Source organism: Nasonia vitripennis, chromosome 2 (assembly GCF_009193385.2).
Source record: "Nasonia vitripennis strain AsymCx chromosome 2, Nvit_psr_1.1, whole genome shotgun sequence".
NCBI classification, from domain to species: Eukaryota; Metazoa; Arthropoda; class Insecta; order Hymenoptera; family Pteromalidae; genus Nasonia; species Nasonia vitripennis.
In genome coordinates this window covers 15,909,635-15,934,456 of record NC_045758.1, presented here as the reverse complement: position 1 = coordinate 15,934,456, position 24,822 = coordinate 15,909,635, and the positions used below count along the sequence as shown (strand labels likewise).

The window sequence follows — 24,822 nt, the reverse complement described above, 5'->3', positions numbered from 1 at the left end:
GAAGGTCGCGAGGCGATTGTTTTGCCGCGCGACAAACGCCCGCGAATTTTGAATGCGAGAGCGACGGCGGAAAGCGTGTCAATGCCGAAAATTTAGCGAGCGCCCGATAACGAACGCTAACTAGCCGCCAATTAGCGATCGTGCTTCTATTTTGCTCGCTCACCGAAGGAAATTACGTAGAAAAACGGGTTCACTCTCCGCGGCGCCCTTTCTCTTCGTTTGTCGCGTCTATCGGGATTAGCGAACAAAAATCTCGACCATCGTAGATAATACACTGCGCACTCGAGTGTATGCCTGTGACCGCGCGGTTCTTTCGCGCACAGGCTAAAAACACCGGAGCAGCTGCCTGCTGAATTATTCATTCGCGCGCGCTGTGCGTCTAAGTGTATACGCTGACGGACGTGCCGAGAGCCGAGCGGGGGGAAGGAATTTCGTTGGTCGAGTGTGCGCGACTCTGACGAGGGAATCCCTCCCTTTGGTAGCTTTACACGGTTTATTGGGTCGATTCGTACGATGGCTCGAATTACGACGGCGATAAACGGCTATTAAAGGATGAATTTCATCGATTCCAGGCAATCAACGACAGCCTGAGCGTGAGCACGCTGATGCCGGTGGTCTGCTCGGGCGCGGGCAGCTTGATCGCGCGCTACGACGAGCACGCCCTGGTGTCCCGCTTCAAGTTCGGCGTGCTCCACCAGCGAGCTCGCCAGGTCACCGAGGAGCAGCTCTTCGGCAATCGCCAGATAACCCCGGCCTTCCAGGAGTTCCTCGACCTGCTCGGCCAGCGCATCGACCTCAAGGACCACAAGGGCTACCGCGGCGGACTCGACACCCGGCACGGACAGACCGGCGACTCCGCGGTCTACGAAGTCTTCCGGGGCAGGGAGGTCCTCTTCCACGTCGCCTCGCTCCTGCCCTACAGTCCCGGTGACTCGCAGCAGCTGCAGAGGAAGCGACACATCGGCAACGACATCGTCGCCATCATCTTCCAGGAGGAGGCCACACCCTTCAGTCCCGACATGATCGCCAGCCACTTCCTGCACGCGTTCATCGTCGTCCAGGTCATCGATCCGTGCACGGCAAACACCAGGTTGGTTTTCCAGTCCTACTCACAAAACTGTCTTCCTCGAACTGCGCGACCGCGACAAATGGAATCGAATTAAAGAGAAAGAAAGAAGAAGCCTCGCTACCCGCCCTCGAGCTCACCGCGGAGACGGCGGTTTGGCCCCGCTTGATGCGTCGGCGGAGTCTGAAATTGAATTTCTCGTCTCTCTCGTCTCTCTCTCTCTCTCTCTCTCTCTCTATCTCTCTCTCTCTCTCTCTCTCTCTCTCTCTCTCTCTAACCGAGCTGCTTTTCCAATGTTCCACAGGTACAAAGTGAGCATCACTGCGAGAGACGACGTTCCGTGGTTCGGGCCCACCCTACCGACGCCCGCCGTTTTTCTGCGTGGAGTCGAGTTCAAAGAGTTCCTCCTCACGAAGCTCGTCAACGCCGAGAACGCCGCCTACAAAGCCGAGAAATTCTCAAAGCTCGAGGTGAGTCAGTCTATTCATTTTACTCGTTATACGTGAGCAAAGCGTGTAATGCGGCAAAATTCAATGAAAATAACGTTGAATTTTCAACGACAGCTTCGAACGCGGTCAGCCCTCCTGGAATCCCTGACCGAGGAGCTGCAGACAAAGACGAGCGAGTTCCTGGGCGCTGGCGCCGGAAACCTGCCCTCGTACCTGGGTGGCTGTCCGGTTAGCCCGACCTCAAACGACGTGTCCGGCTCAGGCTCCGGTGGATCCGGCTCGCGGTTTATTGACACCGTTCGCAAGGCCCTCATCTCTCGGGTGCGTAACGCCTCGACCGAGAGCGTGCCTCAGCAGCTGTCCAAGAAGGCCCAATCCCTCGAGCCCAGCCCACCCAGCAATCGACAGTCCACCAGCAAACTCGCGACCGGGAAGAGGTCCGTCGAGCCGTCCAGTCCGCTCGGCTCGCCCGATCTCACGCTCAGGAGGTGAGGATAGTTGCGTAACCTTACGCTTGTTCGTGTGATAAGACCTGTCGGGCAGCTAGTAATTTATTATCGATACTCGGGTAAATTAGCTTATCAGCGCGAACGTTACTCAATAGCCTGACGCTTTTGGAATACGCTCGAATGCTGTGCACCTCGAGATTTTTCGCGAAGGACTTTTTACAAATCTGAATTTGTTCGTTTAAAGCTGAATTATTCAATGTAGCGAGAAAAAGAAATAACTACAACTTAACATTTCGATGCTTTTCTTCCAGGGATTCCGATAGAAACAGCCCAAGCTTAGGCAGCCAAGACAGCAGTCTCTCCAACACCGACAACCAGGACAGCAGTAGCCTGACAACGGTCCAACAGGACGACGAAAAGCGCGAGACGAGTTCCCTGAACGGTCTGCCCTCGAGCATCGCCGAGAACAGCCTCGGCGGCGTCGTCGAGAAGTGCAGCAGTAGCAGCAACGTCGTTCTCGCCGGGTCCTCTGGCTCGTCCAGTTTCCAGAGGCTCACCCACGAGAACCTGCGCAAACGCGAGGAACGAGCCGCAGCCGTTGTCGCAGCCCTTCACAGCGAGGCGCAGCAACAACAGCAGCAACAACGGGTTATTTCCGAGAGCGACGACAGCTCGCTCAACAGTGAGCTCGAGCTCGATCAGGCCGTCTATCCTGACAGCGACACTGGCCTCGAGAGCATGAGTTCCGCCGAGACGCACGAGGCTAGAGGTGTGGCCAAAGAGATTGGGCCATCCGGTGTTGCGACCGAGAGCGAGACGCTCAGGCAAGAAGTCACGAGGCTCAAGTGCGACAAGCTGGACTTGTTGAGACAGAATGTGGTAAGTGTTAGGACATTATATAATCTAGTAATTCGTTTGAACCATAGAGAAAAAAATAAAGATCGGTATTAATCGTGATTTGTTTGTTTGTTTGTAGACGTGCCAACGAGACATCAAACGCCTGCGCGAGAAGGAGCTGCAGCTACAGTCCGACCTTGCAGCCGCGTCGAAGGAGATTCTTCGGCTGCGAGCGATGCTGAAGGAGTGCTCGTCGAGCATCACCCTCGAGAACAACAATCAGCAGGCGTCAACGGTCTGAAAGCGAGGTCCCGAGCCGAGCTCAGGCGTTGATTAGTTGTCCGCGAGCCCTATAAAAGGTGGATAGAGCCGCGCAAGCTTAGAGAAGCCAAAAGCCCGAGAGGCACGACGCGATTGAAGGGAGGAAAGAGTGAAAGCTGAATTCTTCTGTCGTGTCTTCGTCGTCGTCTTCGTTTTTGTCGTCGTCGTCATCGTCGCTGTCAACTTTTCGAAGGATGGAAGGCGGGAAGGAAACTTCTCTTGTAGATGATTCAAATGATGGGTACAAATTCTCGATGAGTCCGAAGCGCGAAACGTATACTAGATATTACCGAGGAAGCAGGATGCGAGAAATGACGTCAGCGCATCCTTGCCCCCTGGATTCCTCGCTATCTTTAATGGAGAGATAAGCTTATTTCTGGACATGCATCGAAGATAATGCAATCCTGACTGTGAGAGTACTTGTGCAAGTTGTATTTGGAAAGTATTTAAGATACTAATTTATTTGTAGCCGCTAAGAAACAAATCCCTCTTCGTAGTCAATGTATAGAGAGCAGAGAAAGAGAGAAAACAATGTAATAATAATTATATATCAAGAAAGCCTCGAGGGCGCGTATCTTCACTGTCGATGTGTGTTTAGATTTGACGAGACAAAACGCAAAACAAATTTTTAGATTAGACACCTTTGAACGTTACTTCACACAGCCAAGTAGCGAGCAAATCTATAACAACAGCACATGTCTATGGTTATTATTATTACTATTATTATTATTTTATATAAGTATTAGTTGAATCGTGTTACCTAACTCTTTCATTATTAACTGTTTTTCGTCACTGTTGCACATTACTTCGATTTTTCGCGGGCTTCTTACGTATATGTATAATGTATATACATACATGCATTTCTTTTCTAAAGAGGAATAAACATTCTTCGATGTATATTAGTAGTGGAAAGCGTGCACTTTAGCGTTCGGCGAAATTACTATCGCTGATTGGCTTTACCAAATTTATTAGCAATTAAGTTATCGAGATTCTTTTTGTAAGTTCTATCCGAACAGAAACTGTTCCGAATCGGTCAGTAGTATTAGTGTACAATTACATTAATTCGTTTTTTAAACGCCATTAATGACACCTTAATTTATTACTGTTACGTGCAAAATAAAGCTCGTCGGAGGCTCGATATCCGACGAAAATTATCGTTTATCTTACCGAGGAACGGTTTCTTTACAAGTTACAGTGCGACACGTATATGCAAAGCATAAATAATTTGAGCCTTTTCTGCATATCATTTCTTTCACTTAAGCTATTCTTTTTCCGCTCTTTTCTTACTATTTTAATTGATAATCATTTTAACGCTACTATCCTTTAATAGTATTTTTATATATAAAATACATATAAATACGTTTGTGTACATACATAAAGGCACCAAACTGAATCTAGCATCGATCGCTAACTCACGCATAACAAATACCAAAGTTTATCTCGTTAAGATATCGCTCTTTACTTTCCTACATTCCCGTTTTGTCTTAACTGCACAACACAGGCGTACACAATTTTTCGGCGCACAATCACGGCAAACTAAACAAAAACAAGAGTGAGAAAGAGGAGTGAAAAGTCCAATTACGAGGCGAATTACATTATATCCGGATGCGCCTAACAGAAGCACAAGTCGTTCTTTTTATATTTTTCGTTGGAAGTCGTAAACACGAATGGACATAACAGAGAAAGAAATGACAAATAGAGTGACACCATTTTTCTATCCGCCACTGCCTATGCATTGTAACATTTGCGAGGACGTTGACGCTATATTATATATTTTGTACAAATTTACAGATGTGTATTTGAGGTATGTTGAAAGAAGCGCTTGATTTCGCTAAAATTTATTTATATGTTTCGTTGAGAAATTAAAAAGAGATATGTAAAATTTGAAAGCTAAAACAGTAGTTTTTCGCAATGTATGAAACACAACAAAGAAATGTAAAAAAAATGTTTTTCTTGTTATGACAATGTCGAAGGCCGCCAATGGTCAGCAAGACTTGAGACAGTACGAGCCCCGTTATTTTTACTACGAATGTGTAAATATTGATGCAAATAGGAGAGAGTAATAATGAAAGGAATCGTGCGCTTCGCTGTATAACGTCTTGTGCCACCAGTCGCAGCGGTCTCTTCGTCTAGGAAAAAAGTCTATGTATAGTAAACTAAGTTTACCACTTCTAGTGTGATGTCTACGTTGGCCTTGAAAAATCAAAGATGAAGAAAAAAAGAAAGATGATTATGAGCTATTTAAAGAGAAGAGAGAAAGAGAGCAAATGAAAATGGGGGGAGAGATAAAGAGAGAGGGAAATATGCGTTATTATATTGGAAAAAGAGACAGATTAATATGACTATATGTACACGTATATAGTATATATAAATATATATTTTATATTTAAATATTATAGAACCATGCAAATCTATAGATGACCGATCTGCGAACTCCGACATTCTCTAACGCTGAAATTTATGGAAAAAGGATGTTCTCAAGTCAGGTACTAAGTGTTTGTACTTTTTGTTCTTCGTTCATTGCACCACTCCTCTATGACGAGAAAAACAATAATACTGTTCGTCAATAAACAAGAGATTAAAAACCTAACTCAATTTGTTTTCATTCGTTTTTTCCTTGCGTATGTGATCATCTACCCTTATGAGTAAAATTTTATTTGATTGGGAACTGCGTTTTTTTTCTAATAAAAGATTATTTTGAATGTTTAATTTTTAAAAATGTCCTTTCAAAAGTTCGAACTACCTATAACTAGTATATAACCTTCAGTTGTGAAAAACCTGCCACCACGTCTTACCGCCGGAGCATTACCCACCAAGCTCGTCCCAACGCAGCTGCTAAGGCGAATTTCTTTCTTATCTCATCAGCAGCAACTTATACTACTTACACAGGCATACCGATCACCAGCAGGGCAGTGATTCTCCACCAAAACTTCAGCAGCAAAGCAGCCACAGCTCGAGTCACGTACTACGATCAAATGGGTACCTAGCTCTCCTCCCTCCTAACTCCTAAGTCGAGTCAGAAGCAGCACCGCTGCACCGATATACAGCTATAGAGAGCACTAGTATACGTGTGTCCCGCGGCGCATCGCTGTGTGTGCGCGAGTTCTTGTTGCGCGCAGGCCGACTGAAAATGGCTAATTGTCAGGCTGGCTGGCGCAGCAGGTGAAACGGCTGGCCCCACGAGACGACGACCAAGAGCCGAACTCGGTGCTAGTAGCGCGCGCGCTCGCGTCAACGCACGAGACCAGCACCACTGAAGCAGCAGCAGTTCGTCCCCGACGGCTACCGTACAGACGTGAGCTCCGGAACGCATAAACGGAACCGAGACTCGAGACACAGAGAGAGAGAGAGAGAGAGAGAGAGAGAGAGAGAGAGAGAGAGAGAAGTCCCGAGGATGGTGCTGGGCGTAAGCGGCGCACCGGTCGCCGAGGGGCCTCGTCAAGTGCCTTAGAGAGTAGCTCTGTGTGTATCGGTATCTCTGTCTGCCTGCCTGGGGAACGACCGGGTCAGCGAGAGGGAGTAGAGCTAGGCTTCCCCGATGCCAGCTCCCGGGAGCTCACCTCCTCCTCGCCGTCGCAGCCGCTGCCACTGGTGCACCCAGTCGACTTTGCTGCCCTGCTGGTTTGTTCAGATTCTTCATTTTTTACTTCCTTTTTTACAGTCTCTCTCCTCTATCTCTCTCTCTCTCTCTCTCTCTCTCTCTCTCTCTATCTCTCTCTCTTTTACTTGAGCTGCATCTTTATGCTCTTCCTATGTCCCCGCACTGCTACTACTCACTTTTTTTACCTGGGGCAGGTACAATGTGCTCTGTTGGAGATCTTTGGTTTGGAGATAGATACCTTCATTTAAGCTTGGGAATGCGTTGTTGGTAGAGAGTGGGTTAGGATTGGAGTTTTGTGGTACGCTCACAGCAAAACATGATAAACTTTACTTTGGGGTGCATACACCTGTTTGCTGATATGCTTTTATTATTCTACATTGTATAACTGTTTAAAAATTTTATTTTCATTTTTCTTTGACGATAAAACTGCAGCGAGCCACGCAAACTATGTTATTGTTGCATACATTGAACTATTTCATTGCTTTTGTTTCTGCTCCCTTTGGATGACACAGTAAACTTTTTATATATTGAATGCAACATTTTTTTGTTTTAAATTGAAGTTTGAAAGCACAATATTTCAAATCCTTTCTTTGCAATATATGAAAAAATCAGCATTGCGACAAGAACTTTCACTATGTGCACATGTAGTTTCTCACATCCTGCTTTTGTTTTTTCATCCTTATTGCTTGATCTTATTGAACACTTGCAAGTTTTCAACTCTTCATTGTTATTTTCTAGAATAAAAATATTAATTTTTTATCAATGGAAAAGAGTTAATACCAAAAATACATCACTTTGTCTGTATATCAATTTGTTCGGCCATTCAGTTGCTAATATATCATTTTTAATTAAAGACAATGTACTTTAATTATTAAGCTGAGGAGTAGATGCAACATTATAGGCGTAAAAAGCTAATTTCATAAATATTCTATTAATATACTATTTTAATAAGGTATGTAGCAATAAAAATACTCAGCCATTACGTCAGAAGCATAGAATATAAAATTAAAAGTTTTAATATCAATTACATAATGTCAGTTAAAAATTCTAAAATTCAGTTCATCAAAGTAAATTATTACTTAAACAAACTGATTCAAATATATTTCTATCATTTAATACTACTTTTCCTAGAGCTACAACTCTGTCAGCATATCAGTTCAATTCAAACTATAGATAACCATTTTATTTCGTTAGAGCAGTCAACATCTAACCCTGACACTTCAGAAATATCTGATCCTTGTTCCTATATTTCCCTATCCTTGTTTCCTCTACGAATACAGTATTGGTTGTGGTTTATCCATACTATTGAATTTCCTTGACATAAATGTCACACTCTTGCACTCACGCATACATGTATGTACCTTCGATAGCTGCTGCATCCCTTATACTACACATAGATGATACACCAGCTTGCCCGCTTATACCTCTCTCTCTCTCTCTCTCTGATGCCTCTCTTGCTCTCAGCCTTTCTTGTTTGCTCTCTTTCACTCTCTCCCCGTCTCTTTCTCTCTCTTGTTCATAGGGGAGAAGACCTGTTTACCTATACATGAATTGTCATTATGAAGGATATACGTTTTATTAAACCACAAAGGGCTCACTCTGGCGTGAAGTACGGCGCATCGTTGTTACTTTTGAGGCGAACGTTGTCGGCGCTTATCTCTCTGGAATAGCGCAGGCCAGCCCAGAGCAATGGAAAGCTTGGCTTCTGGAGCCTCCTCGTTGGACAGTGCTGGAAGCAGCGGTGAGTTTTTATCTGGTATTTTTTTTAACTAACTCCTTGGCCTGAAAGCTCATTTGGGAATTGAATTGTTCAAAGCAATTGATGCATATTTATGTTGAATGAAACAGAAATGTTTACAGCTCGTTCATTTTATTCACAGTTTATTTCACAGTTGAATAAATTGAACTTTCAATTACTGTATAAATAGTATGCAGTATAAAAAACATGCATTCAGGTATAAGCTTGGAGGTGTGTCTCAATACATGATTCAGCGAGCTGCAAAATGAACACCTAAAATCTTTGTTTGAATTTGACCTGTATTTTCCTGATGAATTTTTTCATTTTCAATATTGTTATATTCGGTGATGGATTTTTAAATTATTTTATAGTTTCTATGACATAAAGTTTTTCAGCTGAATGGATGGATTATAAAAAAGACCAGAATAAAAAGTATTTAAAAACAGGTATAAAATGATCTTATTGATAAAATGAAGTTCCAGGTCGCTAAAGTTATTAAAATATAATCATTTAGAAACAAATTCTCAAAATTACATGCAAAATCTACTTACGAATTTCCAATTCCATTCACTGAAACAAAGTTTTAAAAATTATTTTGTTTTCCATTTTCAGTAAGAGCATTACAGTAATCTATTTTGATCGTATTTGAAGCCGCTCAAAAAACGCTTACTGTAACGTGCATCCAGTCCGATAAATAACGCGTGGAGTGCAAATTATTCAAGGTTCTTCAGTAAATATTACAAAATTGTAACTCGGTACGTAAAATAGAAACGCACTAGCCGGAATCCATTGAAAGTTTAAAATATTTGACTTTATCCGATGAATTTCATTAATCTATAACATCTTCCCTCGCTTTATCGATTTCGCGAGCGCCCGGGCAGCTCTACATCCCCCTTTAATATTATCATCATTTTTTCATTACTTTTTGCTCATTATATCGGGAGAAAAAAAGTCGGAACTCATTTCGTTGCTGTGCAAACCTCGAGCGCGAAAAAAGGCGGGCAGCGCGTTATGTGAATCACTTTTGATTTCACTGATATTAAAAAGGAGCGAATCGCGATGTTCACGTGCGTGACCAATGATTTCTTTCCTGGTGAAAGCTGCGCCTCTCTTGCTTCGAATTGCATTGTTTCGGATAGTATAACAATTAACGTTACAGGCCGCTTGCTGCCTCGCTACTATTTTCACTGTTTGCTCGGGAGTTTGCACACCTCGTTATTTTATTAAGCGCCGCGAGTCTCGCGCGTGTTTGATCTGCGGCGAAGTAAAATTCTTCCGTCATCGTGTGCGCGGTCCTCAAGGATATATGTATATATATATATATAGATAGATAATAATGTGACTATTGTTTTTCATTTCTGTTGCAGATGGGGCGCTTAATGTGGGTAAGGAAATACGATTTTTTTCTCACTGAATTTTAAATTATACGAAGCTTGAATGAATGTTCTAAACTTTGCGCTTCGCACTGATTGTCTTATTCTCTACGTTCATCTGACCTCTTTGATGGTAAAACCCCGCTTGCGTTTACTATTACAATTTCTGTTTACAGTTGTGATTATTATTTAATTTTCCTCACTCTGTTTACCGTTATTTAGTTATTATCTGTTTCTTTGGAATGATCTATATTTATGGCATGCAGAAAGAGATAGTGGAGGATGCGACAGCGTTGGGAGTGCAGTTAGTGGGCCTGAATGTCGAAGAGACTATGAGCGTTTGCAAGCAGAATATCAACTACTTAGCCATAAGCACTCCGATACCATTAAACGGTTTGTTTTGTTTAGTTATCATTTTTTAGCATGGATTAGCAAAGATCAAAGCACCTACTAATAACAAATATTGCATTTGCAAAATCCTGTGAATAGTGCATTTAACTAGCGAACAATGTTTACTGTATGTGTATTGTCAATAATTGAACATAAATAACGTTCAAGAGTAAACTTTATATTTAGAACAGCCCTTCGAACATAACGTCAATGTCGTAAAATTGATCTTCCATCAAGAGCGTTGAAACATCCAACTTTACGTTTAAAACCAACGTAAATCTGAAACGCTACGAAGCGCGAGCTGCGTCGAATGACGTAAATTCATGACCTGAAAATTAATTGTAAAGCAGAATCTCGAGGGGGCACGTGTACATTTGCATTAAACATCCGAACGGACAAACGGTCGCCTATCAACGTGTTTATTTAGAAACAATTTAGCAATCCGGTCACAAAATTAACGCAACTCGGGCTTTATTTGCCACGACCCGCAGCCTATTTATTTTATAACCGCGTACACACGTACCTGAATAGCCTATATAGCCGGCGGCTAGTTGCATCAAGCGCACGCGTCTCCTGCAGCCTCGCTTCGTTTTAAAAACTAGCTTTAAAAATAGTATCAAAGGCGAAAAAATCGATATGCCCATGTCGGCCAGCCATGCACGCGTCAATTGTGTAGACACGTATATTAAATATCGATAGATACCTGTACGGGAGGTTGCGAAAAAAGATACATGGAATAATCACGTTCGGAGTGAGTGTCTCCCTTTCGAGCTTTTAGCTGTCTCGCTTGTTCGTATTCTCGGAAATTGAAATCGTTGCAAAGCTACAGATAGCTTTTATTTCGAGAGCTGAGCTTTTAGCGGTCTTGTACATGCGTAGGTAGTAAAAATAACCAATGTTGTACGTGAAATGAAATTCCTTTATGATTTCGAATTACACCGAATTTTATGCGAACAATGCTTGAAATGTTAACATTACATGCGTTTTTCGAATCACTCCTTTCGTTTATAGGAACAATGAAATATGTGCTGTTTCCTTTGATGTGGATGGTAGAATGCCTGATTGAATAGTTGAACAGTTTCGTATTTGTGGATCAATAACAGACATGCATGAGTCCAAAAGTTTGCGTTGAATGTCGCGGAGAGAAAAACGTCCGAAGTTGAAAGCAAAAATCCTGACTTGAAATTTTTTACTGTTAAAAGATGCGAGCATACTATGAAGGAATTGGAGTATTATCGTAGTCAGCATATAGCAGCAATGAGCCAGGCAGAATCCACGTCCGTCCAGGAGCGCGGCAAGTACGGCGATCTCCTGACCGATAATCAACGTCTGGACCGCGAGGTGCAGGCGCTACAAAAAGAGCTCTCGGAAGTACGCATGCAAAATCAGGATGCCCATGGCGCCGATGGTGGCAACAGCGACGCCATGAATCAGCACTATCTATCCGCCCTCAGAAAGTACGATGCCATCAAGGACGAGTACGAAACGCTCAGGAAGAGGTACGACGATGTCATAACGTCCCACTCGTCTGCCGTCAACAAGGTCAGTTGGATTTTACTTTAATGAAAAAGTCAAGTGTGTGTGTGCGTGCCGATTATCTTTCGTCGAGGGTGTTTTCGTCGGTGGATTAGATTGGATTTACGTACTTGACCGGTTTTGACGAGATTTCAGCCGAGTTTGAAATTCGCAGCATTTTTACGTAAATTACTGGAGTTGCAGATGGTCTCGATTTTAGTGGAATAAGTAATTTAAAATGTAAGAAAATCCTTATGAAAAGTATGGAAACCTTCTAAAGGGAGTTTGTGATTGCTCTGGAAGTAAAAATAGAGAATGATAATAGCACGCTAAAGGTAAAATTATCGTTCCATTTTGAGCAGCTTTTCCTTTGGATTTATTTTACAAAAGTTTAATGGAAATTTCAGAAGGTTCAAGGTCATCCTTGAATACAGCAAATCCTGACCCCACGTGGATCTCGACCATATTGTATATGAATTCCGGTCATCTCAAGCTTACGCAGTCTAAAATTACATCGTTGGAATAGCCAACATTACATTATTCCAATTTGCTCGGTAATTCATGCGAAAGTTTACAACGTCATGTTCAAAATTACTTTTGTCCAGAACAACCCCTCGTAATATTCGCGGAATATTCGGAAAGTCATTGTCAGAATTTAACGCGAAATCCTCTGAAATATTAAAACACTCCTCGTGAATTAGCGTTAAGAAGATGTTTCAGAAGCTGACAGTGTCCTACTTTACTAGGCTTATACATATACACTGTAAAGCGGCGTTTCATCATTTTAATGCACTTGCTTACACTCTCCGGCTATTGATTTACCTACATACGCTGCTTACGTGGCAATTATTTTAATTACCCTATGCAGTAATGCATATAATATTGTTCATACGCGCCTTTGTTGTAACTTTAATTATCACTGTTAATTAGGACATGTGACATTCGCTGTTATTCCATTTATGTATACGCATGCGGATATGAGAATCGAAACTTCGCTTTTTCCGAGTTCAGCAAAAAACTTAATTTCATTTGTTGCCCTCGTTATCTCCATTCATCCGTTCCAAAGAGGATGATGTATATACTTTTTTATTATTATTCAGAGTAACGATCGAGTCAGCCATTCGCAAGAACCCTACATGCAGTTAGCTGAAAAGAACAAAAACAAATAAAGTCAGACATCTCTGGAGTATAGGAAAATATGTTTTCTTGTTTTGAAGCACACGAGCTTCAATCAAACTCTAACTCTGAAAACAAACACGGCATCGCTGACGTCAGCAGCGCGAAACAAACAACCCCTCCAGCAAATGCAATAATCCGTGTAATTTTTTACCACAGCTGGAACTGGCCCAGGAAGAGGCTGCCCGTTTGAAGAAACAGTACGAGGAGGTGGTCCAGGAGCGCAACAGCACAGTGCGCGAGCGCAACGGTTTGAAGCAGCAGTGCACCGCGGCGATTCGGCAATGGGATATAGCGTTACGCGAGCGCAACGAGTACCGCGAGGCCCTGGCCAAGGTCTCGCAACAGCACGAGGAGGCCGTGAAGGAGATCAACCAGGCGATGGTCAGCCGCATGAAGGCCAGTAAGGAAATCAAACGGCTGACCGAAGAGCGCAATGCTGCCCTGCACGAGTACAGTTTGATCATGGGAGAGCGTGACAATGTGCACCATGAGATGGAGACTCTCGGCAACGATCTCAGCCAGGCGTATGCCAAGGTTACGCATCTGGAGAACGAGAACAAACAGCTTGTCGAAGAGGTGGGTACTCGTCGATTTTTTTTTTATATTGCGTTAGATGCGAGGACGAAGGAAGGTCACCTGGTGCAGATTTTTCGATTTGTATGGAGATTAGCTAAGCTGCAACAGGCTTTTACATGGCAAAAAGCAATTTTCCGACGAGATAGGGTCGGTCTTTTGATTAAAGTTAGTTGTATTAGCTTTTATATTGTAAAATGTTATTTTGTTATTTATTGTCGCTTTCACGTCGATTTCTAGAAAAAGACGTTATCGTATCAGATAGAGACTCTACGTAGAGAGATATCATCGGCACTGCACGATCGTGATGAGGCCCTCAAGGAGTGCAACGAGCTGCGTCAAAAGTTCGGAGACTACTCCGAGGCGTCAAATCGAGACCGCAAGAATCGGCTGGAGTTACACTCGTACAACATCGAACGAGACGTCGCGAGTAAGGAGGCAGAGAAGGAAAGCAATCCACGGGACTACGCTAAGCGCGAGAAGGAACGCATGGATAATCTGGATCAAGCCAATCTGGAGCTCGATAAGCTGCGTAAGTTTGTGGATACGCTTCAGGCAGATTTGGAGGAGGCAGTTCAGGAGGCCGAGGTATCAAAACGCAGACGAGACTGGGCCTTCAGTGAGCGAGATAAGATTGTGCTCGAGCGTGAGAGTATTAGGACTTTGTGTGACAGGTATTGTAACAGTTGCAATTTAATAATATCCAAAATACTTATAGGAAGATGAGATGTTCTAAGGTTCTTACATTTGCTACAGGTTACGCAAGGAACGTGATCGCGCAGTATCAGACTTGGCAAATGCCCTACGTGACTCAGACGACATCAAAAAGCAGCGCAATGAAGCTTCGAAAGAACTGAAAGACCTCAAGGAAAAGATCGAATCTGGAGATCATTCACTACGCACTAGCCAATATGGCCAGAGTGTTCACGATTCGGATAGCGAATGGGACGCAGTTACAGTCCACTTGGACCTCAACAGAATGAGCATGGATTCGGATCGAGACCTTGGACTCATGCTTGTAGGCGGTCGCGATAACCCGTACTATCCAGATGACACCGGGATTTACGTAGCACAGGTCGCACCTGGCAGTGTTATAGAGAACAAGCTGAGAGTCAATGACTGCATTCTTAGGGTCAATAACATGGACTGCTCGTCGGTATCAACGCGTATGATCATCGATACACTCAGGTCATGCAACGCTGGCTCGGCTACATTGACTATCAGACGGCGCAGGTTGGGTAGAAGGTCATTGAGAACAACGCAGTTGCCGGTCGGTTCGGTACCACACGGAATAACACTTGAAATCGGAATCTATATCGCTAAGATATCGCCCGGTAGTTTAGCTGCTAAAGATGGATATCTTGCCGTCGGTGACAGAGTTTTGAATGTGAGTAGTTATGTCTTTTAATCATGATGGCTCGCTTTAACTTTTTCTCATTTTTCTGTGTCGATTGCAGATTAACAGCAAGCCCATGGAAGGAGTGACTTCGTCTCATGAAGCTATGACGATTCTAAATGATACATCAACCGACGTTTTGACGATTACTACTCTCAAAGGAATACCTTTAACAGCATCTTCTAGTGCCGATACGCTACCAATTGATGGCAGCTTCAGTCCAGAGAAACAGAAGATGGTGAACAGCTGCTCGCAAACCGAACAGGAACGCATGATGCTAAAGGCATCGTCAGATGACTACGATCGACGCTGCATGATGTCTTCGAACTTTGGTGATCGAAGCGTATACAAGGTATCTAAATCACTGAGCAACGAGAAGACTGGTATCAGTAATGCATGGGAGAACTTCCGTGAGAAGATTGACATTGTAAGGGGACGTAGGCACAGTAAAGATCGCGACGATAAAAAGAAGAGTCACCGAAATTCAAGTCCTAATACTTTTGAACAGGAGCAGGATGCTATCGCCAAACTAGATTCTGTGATCGAAAGTTACCATAAGAAAACTAATAATGGTTAGTGTACACAAGCCACTTTTATTCATGTTTTCATTTTAATTGAGCCCTTCAAGTTTATTAAATAATTACAAAGGAGATTTAAAAGCAATTTTACCGTTTCTTATTAATCATACAGGTAACAACGGTGTATTAAAACGAAGCAAACGTCGAGGCGTTGGTACAAATGGTGGCGGTACAGGCAGCGGAATAAGCGGCACGAGCGGTGTTAGCAGCGGCAGCGGCACTGAGAAATCTGCAGCCGAGAAGAACGGAGGTACGTGGCCTAAGGCACGCATAGGCCCTCTCATCCAAAACGGCACCGGCACAATCCTGCATCCGCGCAAGACCAAGGAGCGTCTGCCCCTCAGTGTGCTCCTCAACAATCCCCCAAAATACGAGAGCACTTTCAATTACAATCGCATTTCCAATCCTATACCCCTGGCGAACTTTAGCACAATCGGCAGCGGGGGCGGCGCTATTGGTAGTGGCATGAGCTCGAGTAGTAATCGGCACACAGTCTACAAGGCAGTCGAAAGCCCTTTGCCAAGCTTCACTAAATCCACCCAGCTGCATAGTCAAAAGGCCTTTGTACCCTCGGCTGTGCAGTTCAAGGACATCGGCTTAGACAAAGCCAATGACGGCAACCTTAGTTCCGCGCTTGCACCCTCGGAGACCAGTATAGACTTCTCCATGAAGTCTGGACGAGGCGACATCGACTACTACGGGAAGAGCAAACGCACGGCTACGAGCAGCAGCAACAAGTACACTCCCCTCGGGCATGACAGTAGCCAAGTAGAGTCGATGACACACAATCGTGTCCATTCGCAGCTCTACACATCAGCCTCGTCCGGCGGAGTACCGCGAGTCGTCGGCCCTGGTAATTTCTCCTTTCCTCCCTATGCCCAGCACTCGCATCCCCATCATCCCCATCAACAGCAGCAGAGTATTAACAACAACTCAAGGTATCCTTCACCTCCGTCTCTGCCCAGTGCCCAGTCGGGAGAGTCCATCGGACTACCCGACGCTCCTCGCTCTTTCTGCTTCGAGCCTCCATACAGTCCTCAACCCCAGCCGAACTTTGGCCACCTGCACACACCCTCGATAGATCTGCACTTCCACAAGCCTCGCGCCCATCCCACTATGAGCTCGTACGATGTTCCTCCTTATGTGTCGCATGGGGCTGTGGGCTACGAGGGTGGCACCTTTCCCCGAAAAAAGGAGAATCAGCGCTTCAGGATACCATCGAATCCAAGTGTCACCTCCAAGAGCAGCATCGGTAAGCTCTCCTCCGGGAGCATCGAAAAGACTTCGGAACGCGGTAGTCCTATGCCGTCCTTTCATGTGGAGATCCTGAGTCCTGGCACGGGCTCGAATTCGAGTGGTGGTACGATACGGGGCGCCGGCGGTAATAAGAGGTCGAGCATGCCTGAATACTGTTTTGCGCAACCAAGGCCGACGCACGGCCAGGTGAGACGAATACATATAGACAAGAGCCAGGAACCTCTCGGCATTCAGATATCATGTTTGGAGAGCGGAGGTGTGTTCGTGTCGTCGGTGACGGAGCACAGCTTGGCCTCGCAAATTGGCCTGCAAATAGGGGATCAGCTGCTTGATGTTTGTGGAATCAACATGAGAACGTGTGACTCGTATGAGGTGGCTGCAAACATTCTCAGGCAGTGCGGTAACACGTTCACTATGCTTGTGCAGTATCTTCCGGACAGTAAGTATTTGCCGTTTGGTTATAGTTTTAGAAAATTACTAACAGTTTTGTTTGCGCTGGAGATTCCTTTAAGAGATAAAACTCGGTGAACTTTTCAGCAAATGTAAATACAGAAGGTTTCTAATCATTGATTCGAAATTAGTTGATTAGTAAAATAGTTGTTTTGTGCATGGACATAAACCTTGAAATCAATGTTGTAGATAATACCCTGAGCATGATAGTCAACCATTATAAAGTATCTGTGGATGATATATCATAATAACCATAATATTAATCGATAGAAATTCCTCACAGTCTAACAAAACTCGACTGTGGTTGAAAATATCATAAAATCCAGCATTTTTCGTTGTACTATTTCATGAAATGAAATTCACTTATTATTTAAATTCTACTTCATTTGAAAAATTTCAACAATCAGATAAAAAATGATGTACAAATGTACAAGTACCATTATTTCAAGATAACTAAAACATGCCAAAAATTTATTTATCAAAATGGTAATTATCTAAACCACATGTATCCTTGCTTTATTTTTCTCTAGAATACAGCGAATTAGAGGGTTCGGGGTCATCCAGTGACTCGGAAGGCAATGGCGAGAAAGAAGCGAGCCACAGTGGATCGTCAACACCTTGCAACACTCCAGAAGCATCACGCAAAAGTACCGTTGAGCCTCTTGAATCTTCAGAACCAGAACGCGATCAGTCCAGTCTACCTACCATCAGGGCACCCAAGGAACGCGAACGTGATAGGGAAAGGGATCGTGAACTTCGAGCATCAGCATCCGTCGAGGTAAGAATGATTAATCATTTTAAGATATTATACACATACATCGCACAGAATATTAAATGAAATATTTAGGTAAGAACAACTCAAGAACGTGAACGCGAGATCCGTAATTCAGCCTCGCTGGACATCAACATACGTAAACCTGAGCTACGAACGAGTCTCACACTAGACGGCATTCGCAACAGTCTCACCGGTACAGGTACACTTACACGAGCTCAAATTAATCAGGCTGCTACCACATTGCAACGACAAAATGCCACAGTGCGCAGGTAAGAAATTTAAGTATCAAACGAATAATTGAGTTGAAAATTTTGATTGTGGTTTTACGAAAATAAAATTACTAATTCCTTTTCTTCTCTACTAGTCCTACTCAAGAAGAGCAAAACCGCAACAGCAAAACACCACCGCCGAATGAACCACGTTATCTGTTCATTGAAATGCGCAAATGCTCTAATCTAGGTATCTCCCTTGTGGGTGGCAACGGTGTAGGTATTTTTGTGCACTCTGTTCAACCGGGTTGCCTAGCCGAGGAAGCCGGACTCCATCGTGGCGACCGCATTCTCGAATACAACGGTATCGACCTTCGGCAAGCAACTGCTGAGCAAGCCGCTCTTGAGCTCGCCAGACCGGCCGATAAGGTGACGCTTATCGCTCAGTACATGCCCGAAAGATACAACGAGGTTAAAGACAAACCTGGAGATAGTTTTTACGTTAAGGCTATGTTTGATCGAACCGGAGAATTGGGAGATAGTTTGCAATTGAAGTTCCATAAAGATGATATTCTCTACGTCGACAACACGATGTTTAATGGAACACCCGGACACTGGAGGGCCTGGTTAATTGATCAGACCGGTAGGCGGCAAACTCGTGGAATTATTCCAAGTAAATTTAAGTGAGTAATCGTAGGTCTTGAAAGTTTGTGTACCTAATAAATAGTGGATAAAAAAAAATTATTTTTATTGCAGAGTCGAAGAAGAATTGCTTTTGCGAAGATCACTGGGAGACTTGGAAACGGACGCTGGAAGGCGCGGTACAACTAGTGCCAGAAGGAGCTTTTTTAGGCGAAAGAAACATCAACGATCATCTAGTAGAGACAGTAAAGAACTGTCACAGCTCACTGGTGTCAATATGGGTTGGTATAGTGATAGCGGTACCCTCAATGAAGAAAATCTACCTTTAAGCTATCAGCGCGTCGAAAGACTAGATTGTAAGTTTAATTTTTCAAAGTATTGATATTTCGCAAAAAGTCCAAGGTTTGTATATTTAACATATTCTTTTATTTTAAAGATCCTACTTTAAGACCAGTTTTGATTATTGGCCCTCTTAACGAGTGCGTAGCAACGAAACTTCTGCAAGAATTCCCTGGCCAATTTACAAGGTGCTTACCGGAAGCGATGCACTGTTCACAAGCAACTTTGGAACAGGGCTTAAGAGATTCGCTTTACGTAGACTATCGTAAGAAAGGCAGTTACTTTGAGTGTACTACAGTACAAGCTGTGAAAGAAATCTGTGAAAAGGTAACAAACTTTTTTCACTGTGATCTTTATATTATCTTAATATTTTTTGTATAGTATTCATACATTGTTCTTATTATGTTTAGAATTCCCATTGCATTTTGGATATATCAATAGCGTCTCTGGAACGATTACATAGGCATCAGATATATCCCATAGTGTTACTGATCAAATTTAAGAACACAAAACAAATAAAAGAAGTGAAAGACTCTCGTTATCCTAGTGATAAAGTCAGCGCCAAGGCAGCGAAAGAAATGTATGAACAAGCTTTGAAGCTCGAAGCGGAATATAGACATTATATAAACGGTAAACATTTTTCGCCTTTAAATATAATAGTAAAACGTTGATTGCTTTCTCACAAAAGAAATTTTTGGTATCCATTGTTTAGAAATAAATATTGATTATAAATATGAATCAATGTTAATAGTGTATTCTTATTTTGAAAACAAATTTAATACATTTATTATAGAGTTAAAGGATTTAAAAAAAAATAAAATAATATACTTTAAATAAAACAATTGCTTGTTGGAACAAAAATGCAATCTGGAGAAAGCGAAGTGTTAATAAATTGACAGTGATTATTTTTTCTGGAAATTGAAGTGATAATTTGTCCATATTTTGTAGCGGTCATTCCAGCTGGAGTGAATATAGCGTATATTTGCACACAAGTTAAGGCTTCGGTGGATGAGGAGCAGAGCAAAGCGCTATGGGTACCTCGAGGTCTTCCCTGACATTCAAGGGGGGGTCCCCACAAACCGCAATGGAAATCAATCTGAATTCCATCAGGGGGCCCTTACGTCGTTCAAAGCAAGAAAGAAGTTTACAGAAATTTATTTTCGTGGTCTCGTACCTACCTTACAATTACTGAAAAAAGAAGGTGGGGATAAATATTTTAATTTTTTACTTGTTTCGTCTTTCGATTTGTTGTTGTGCGCTCTATCATATTCACTCAGTAAGTTTGATAATTCGCTTGGTTTCTATGCGTGGCGAACGCTACTTATATTTTGTACAGTTTGTTGTTTTGTATAAGTATTTTTTACTATTTTTTATCGCTATCAAGTATTGGAAGCAAGACTTAAAGTGTTAGTCCAAGAATAAAGACAAAAGTGATCGCCACGCAAAAATATTATGTTGAGTGAACGATGGTGGACGTAATACCTGATGATCGTGAGAGTATACTTACGAGCTTCAACAGTGTGATATATAATGTGAGAAAATCATTGAACACTCGAAAGACGGGTAGCAAGAAGAGACCATATTACGTCGTATAATGGCCCACACTTTGAATTAATTCGCTGTACTGATGGAATGGATTTGACTTTTAACTTTATTTGGTTCCTGTAAATACGTGTATGTTTGGCGATAAATAAGTTGAATACCAGGGAGAATATGCGATACGATTATCCAGATTCTCAAACTATTTAATTTTTAATGTTTATCATTAATGTAAAAAAATCATAATGCAATGCACTCAGTGAGATTGATAAGAAGTGAGGAATCATTTTGAAAATTTAATTTTTCAAAATAAACCACTTTAAACAAAGGTTAGTTCTGAAGCACCGGATCATTAATCAAATTATGAATTCAAATTTCTAATTAATGGTCCTCCGGAGTTTACTGAATCAAGAGATTTTAAAGTTAGTCCTTATGTTACATGAGGAAAAGTATTTATGAATAGGTTTTTAATCCTATTTTTACTATTTTATGTACAGATTCTTTCTTTTTTTTCTTATCTTCTGTGAATACTAGTACATATTTTTACTCGAAACCACGCGTATTATATATAAGAGGTTTTAAACGAGCTTGAACCTGCTCAAATTTTTATCACGGTGCAAGTGTAACTTAGACGAAGCGGTGCGGGCGGATTAAAGATTTAGTCGTTTGTTACCGTCCTACGCTTTCAGTACTTGTTATGACTGTTATTATCGAATAATGTTTTTTTTTCTTCAAAGACGTTGTAATTATTGTATTGTATTTTAGGGAAGAACTGTCGCGATTAACGAGGTGAGCTTTAATCTTGTATTATTCTATTTATTGATGACGAACGGCGCGCATCTGTTTTTTATAAATAAAAAAAATATATATTTCGACTGATCGCGTTTCATCGCGTAATGTCAAAGTATTGTTACTGTAAATCGCGATTCTCGTCTCTTGCTTGAAAGGAAGAAAATAATGGACAAAATATAGTTTTCTAACGAGACAATATTTAGGCGTAAGTTGTAAAGACCGAGACCAAAAATTAAAAGCGTAATGCGGTAGGAAGTTATAGGAACTATGAGGGGCTACTTATACTGTGAGCATTAGACGCCTTTTGCGATTTAAAGGGACATTTTTATTCCATTGGGCAACATTTAAAATGGGAACAAAATTCAATACTTTATTACGAATAAAATTATTTGAAGTTATTTCATTGATGTAAAATTGAACTATACAAAATTTTTTTAATTTTACATGCATAAAAAGACGTTTTTCTAAATGATTGACGTCCCGATTAGACTAAAAACTAAATTATATCTTGTATAGGTAGCACCGGACGAGACTTATATTTCAGCTACACTTGAGCCGACTTTGACTATCAATAGATCAATACGTTTTAATTACATCGGTACCTAACGAGACTCTGTGGGTTTACGCAAAATATGCAGCATAAACATTTCGAGGAAGAATTAAAACAGAACCTTTTGTAATTTCTTTTGCAAACGCTATCAATCTTAATCAGGTTTATTATGAATAAAGACATACTGTTTTGATGACATATCATTCAAACTATATCATGTTATCGAACACAAATCGCGTTATCGAATATTTTTGAGCAATACAAAATGTAGCACATGCTGCATAAACGAATATATAAGCGACACGCATATCTAGCGCCGCACCCTCTTTCTGTATATGCAATAAACTAATAAAGCACGGTCCGCATGCTGTCGATAACAAATTGCAACAAGTTACATAAATAAGAAAGGCATTGATCTAAAGATATTTCGTATGGATAGTTGTTCTAATATTGTATTTAAAAACTTTGAAGTTTGTTTATCATTTTTAAATTTTTAACACAAACAATATTGATATCAGATTTGTGGGCGTATAATTGATGCAAAGGATACCTTGTTTGCGATATATTTTTCAAAATTTTTTCACCAATTTTTTAAAGCAACTATTGAAATTAAAGAAAAAAAGTAAAAAGAAAATCGATACCAAAAGAACAACTTGTATGGAAATATAATTATGTTCGATGCGAAATATTGTTAACGATCGTTATCGTCGTTGCTAGAACAGTATACATATATTATATAATGCGTTGCCGCGTGTTTGATCGCGCATTGATATATAGTTTTACGACTATATTCCGACCACTGTATCGATAATAACAATTAAAGCGTTATTCGTGATAACATAACTGCGTAGACGTAAAATTGAGGCGGAAGGATTACATCTTGACGATTCGCATTTTTGCTTGATACTTGTAAAAAAGTTCAAATATAAAAATTTGTCACATCAAATGTATAGTTAAAGATCGACAAAATTGACGAGCTTTTAGAATCATTGATATAAGAATTGTCTAGATGTAGATCACGACTAGTCTTCAAATAGTATTCTCCTATTTTCTACACAAATATTTTGCAGTTACGGGCTTTTTCTAAACATGTTAAAATCACGACTTTTCCATGCGCTCGACTTTATCGTGTAATAAAAACTCTCACGCTTTAGAATTCTATATGGACAAGCTTCTTTTTTTTTATTCTTTAAGAATATATTTTCAATCAAACTTTATCTTTTACAAAACGTAAAAGCTTTTGCTTCTTATCGGAATCTTATTCGGAATAGTTACAAAAACTGAGTAAAAATCAAAGGAATTTGTGTCTGCCTACCTTTTATCATGAAACAAGGAATTTTTATAATATTTATACATAATATGTTTGTAAAATTTTGCCCTAAAAACAAATAATTTTATTTTAATCTGTTGTTTTCGTAAACAAACGAATATTTTGCCCTTTAGTGGAACTATTGCAATAAAAACGCTAATTTATGGCATTTATAACTATTACTGCACTTATTACGACTATGAAGTGATAATATCTTGCACTGAACTTAACTTACACGAATTCCTTATTACTTTTATTTTAATCGGAATTATATTTACCACGTTTTTGATCATTGTAGTAAGGTTTCATAACTACCAAGTCAAAATACCACGCGAAATATATATATTTTAATTATATTCTTTGCAGTAATAGATATATTTATCAAAATTTTCATCGAAATCCGTGATAACTTTTTTTAAAAACGATAAGACACACGAAACTTACGCACAAATCGAGTTTATTCAAATGTGGCAAAAATCATACTATTTTGCGTTTTATAACTAATTGCAATATTTACAAAAAATTAAATTGAAATGCAATAAAATCAATATTGTTCGCGTGAACAGATAAGTTGATTAAAACAAAATTAATTATAGTTCAGTGTAAAATGAACGGGCAATAATTAAATGAAGCTTTTACATTTGGATTCAATGAACAGATGTTTTACCATAAAAAACATAGTCCAACAAGAAATAAGCGAGAAGAATCGAATCTTTCAAAAATCACATGTCTACGATCAAAAATCATCTAAGGGTCCTTTCGAATTCTCAAAAAGAAACTGCAAACGAAAACAGTAAGACGTGAATATTTTTTTTCAAAAATTAACAAGCAATATAACAGAAAATCTTTTACTTATAAAAGATATACCATTTAAAACGAATCCATCTACAAACTATAATGACTTTACTCAATCGGAATCTCTGATTATCTCGACCATAAAAACATATTTTTCAATCCGTATATACAACAAACTGTTTCAGCCGAACAAAGAACGTGTTGTTATAAAATTATAATATTATTACTAATTGGATTAAAACTGGTTGTACGAATATAGCAAGTAATTTTTTAGAGCGAAAGAAGAATGATGTACTTTTTATACACGTAGAAGGACAATTTGTCATCAGTTGTTAATTGGTATTTGATTATAGAAAACAAGCAAATTAAACAGGTTGTTGAACTTGGCTGTTGATGACGAAAGCGTCAGGTTGTTCTCATTTTGGTGCCTTTTTCGCTGTGAGCCAAAATACACAAGCGTGAGGAAAAGAGAAAGCAACGTTTACGAATTTTATTGGAAAATTGTCAGTTCTTTGCGGTTTCAGACGACGACGAAGTCAAATGATTCTTTTTGCTCTTGGTAAAATTGCAGACGTAAACACGTTTCCATTACCTTGAATCAGACGTTTTCATAAACTGGTGATACGTTACTACTGAGCTTCCTCGAAATATTTATCAGTAATTTTAGATTTTGATAAAAACTTTTTATATTTTTCAGTGT

At 41.0% G+C, this 24,822-nt stretch overlaps 2 protein-coding genes across 22 annotated transcripts in view; both read left to right on the top strand.

Annotated features, from left to right (window-relative positions):
* The window catches only part of LOC100121750 (rap1 GTPase-activating protein 1), a 148,529-nt gene extending 142,817 nt beyond the window's left edge, over positions 1-5,712 (top strand). For all 10 annotated transcript variants that reach the window (XM_031923381.2, XM_031923380.2, XM_031923378.2 and 7 more), the window contains 5 exons: positions 573-1,090; positions 1,371-1,536; positions 1,630-2,003; positions 2,276-2,843; positions 2,941-5,712. In XM_031923381.2, coding sequence (XP_031779241.1) covers positions 573-1,090; positions 1,371-1,536; positions 1,630-2,003; positions 2,276-2,843; positions 2,941-3,102 — 1,788 coding nt within the window. In that variant the 3' untranslated portion in view covers positions 3,103-5,712. The remainder of the gene's footprint in view (positions 1-572; positions 1,091-1,370; positions 1,537-1,629; positions 2,004-2,275; positions 2,844-2,940) is intronic.
* A 473-nt stretch (positions 5,713-6,185) lies between these two features.
* On the top strand, positions 6,186-24,298 carry LOC100121729 (disks large homolog 5). 12 transcript variants are annotated; one of them, XM_032597145.1, is made up of 18 exons: positions 6,186-6,743; positions 8,315-8,464; positions 9,074-9,216; positions 9,829-9,846; positions 10,101-10,227; positions 11,427-11,766; positions 13,075-13,494; positions 13,732-14,165; positions 14,248-14,878; positions 14,949-15,459; positions 15,578-17,161; positions 17,703-17,950; positions 18,020-18,216; positions 18,312-18,839; positions 18,913-19,154; positions 19,235-19,464; positions 19,548-19,767; positions 20,086-24,298. In XM_032597145.1, the coding sequence occupies exons 6-18, from the start codon at positions 11,440-11,442 to the stop codon at positions 20,190-20,192; spliced, it is 5,679 nt and encodes a 1,892-aa protein (XP_032453036.1). In that variant the 5' UTR covers positions 6,186-6,743; positions 8,315-8,464; positions 9,074-9,216; positions 9,829-9,846; positions 10,101-10,227; positions 11,427-11,439; the 3' UTR covers positions 20,193-24,298. The 12 variants fall into 12 exon arrangements, with proteins under 12 accessions (XP_032453036.1, XP_032453037.1, XP_008202263.1 ...); XM_032597146.1 differs by having other exon boundaries at positions 8,289-8,464; positions 9,829-9,967; positions 10,057-10,227; XM_008204041.4 differs by lacking the exon at positions 9,074-9,216.
* Positions 24,299-24,822: the final 524 nt, after the last annotated feature.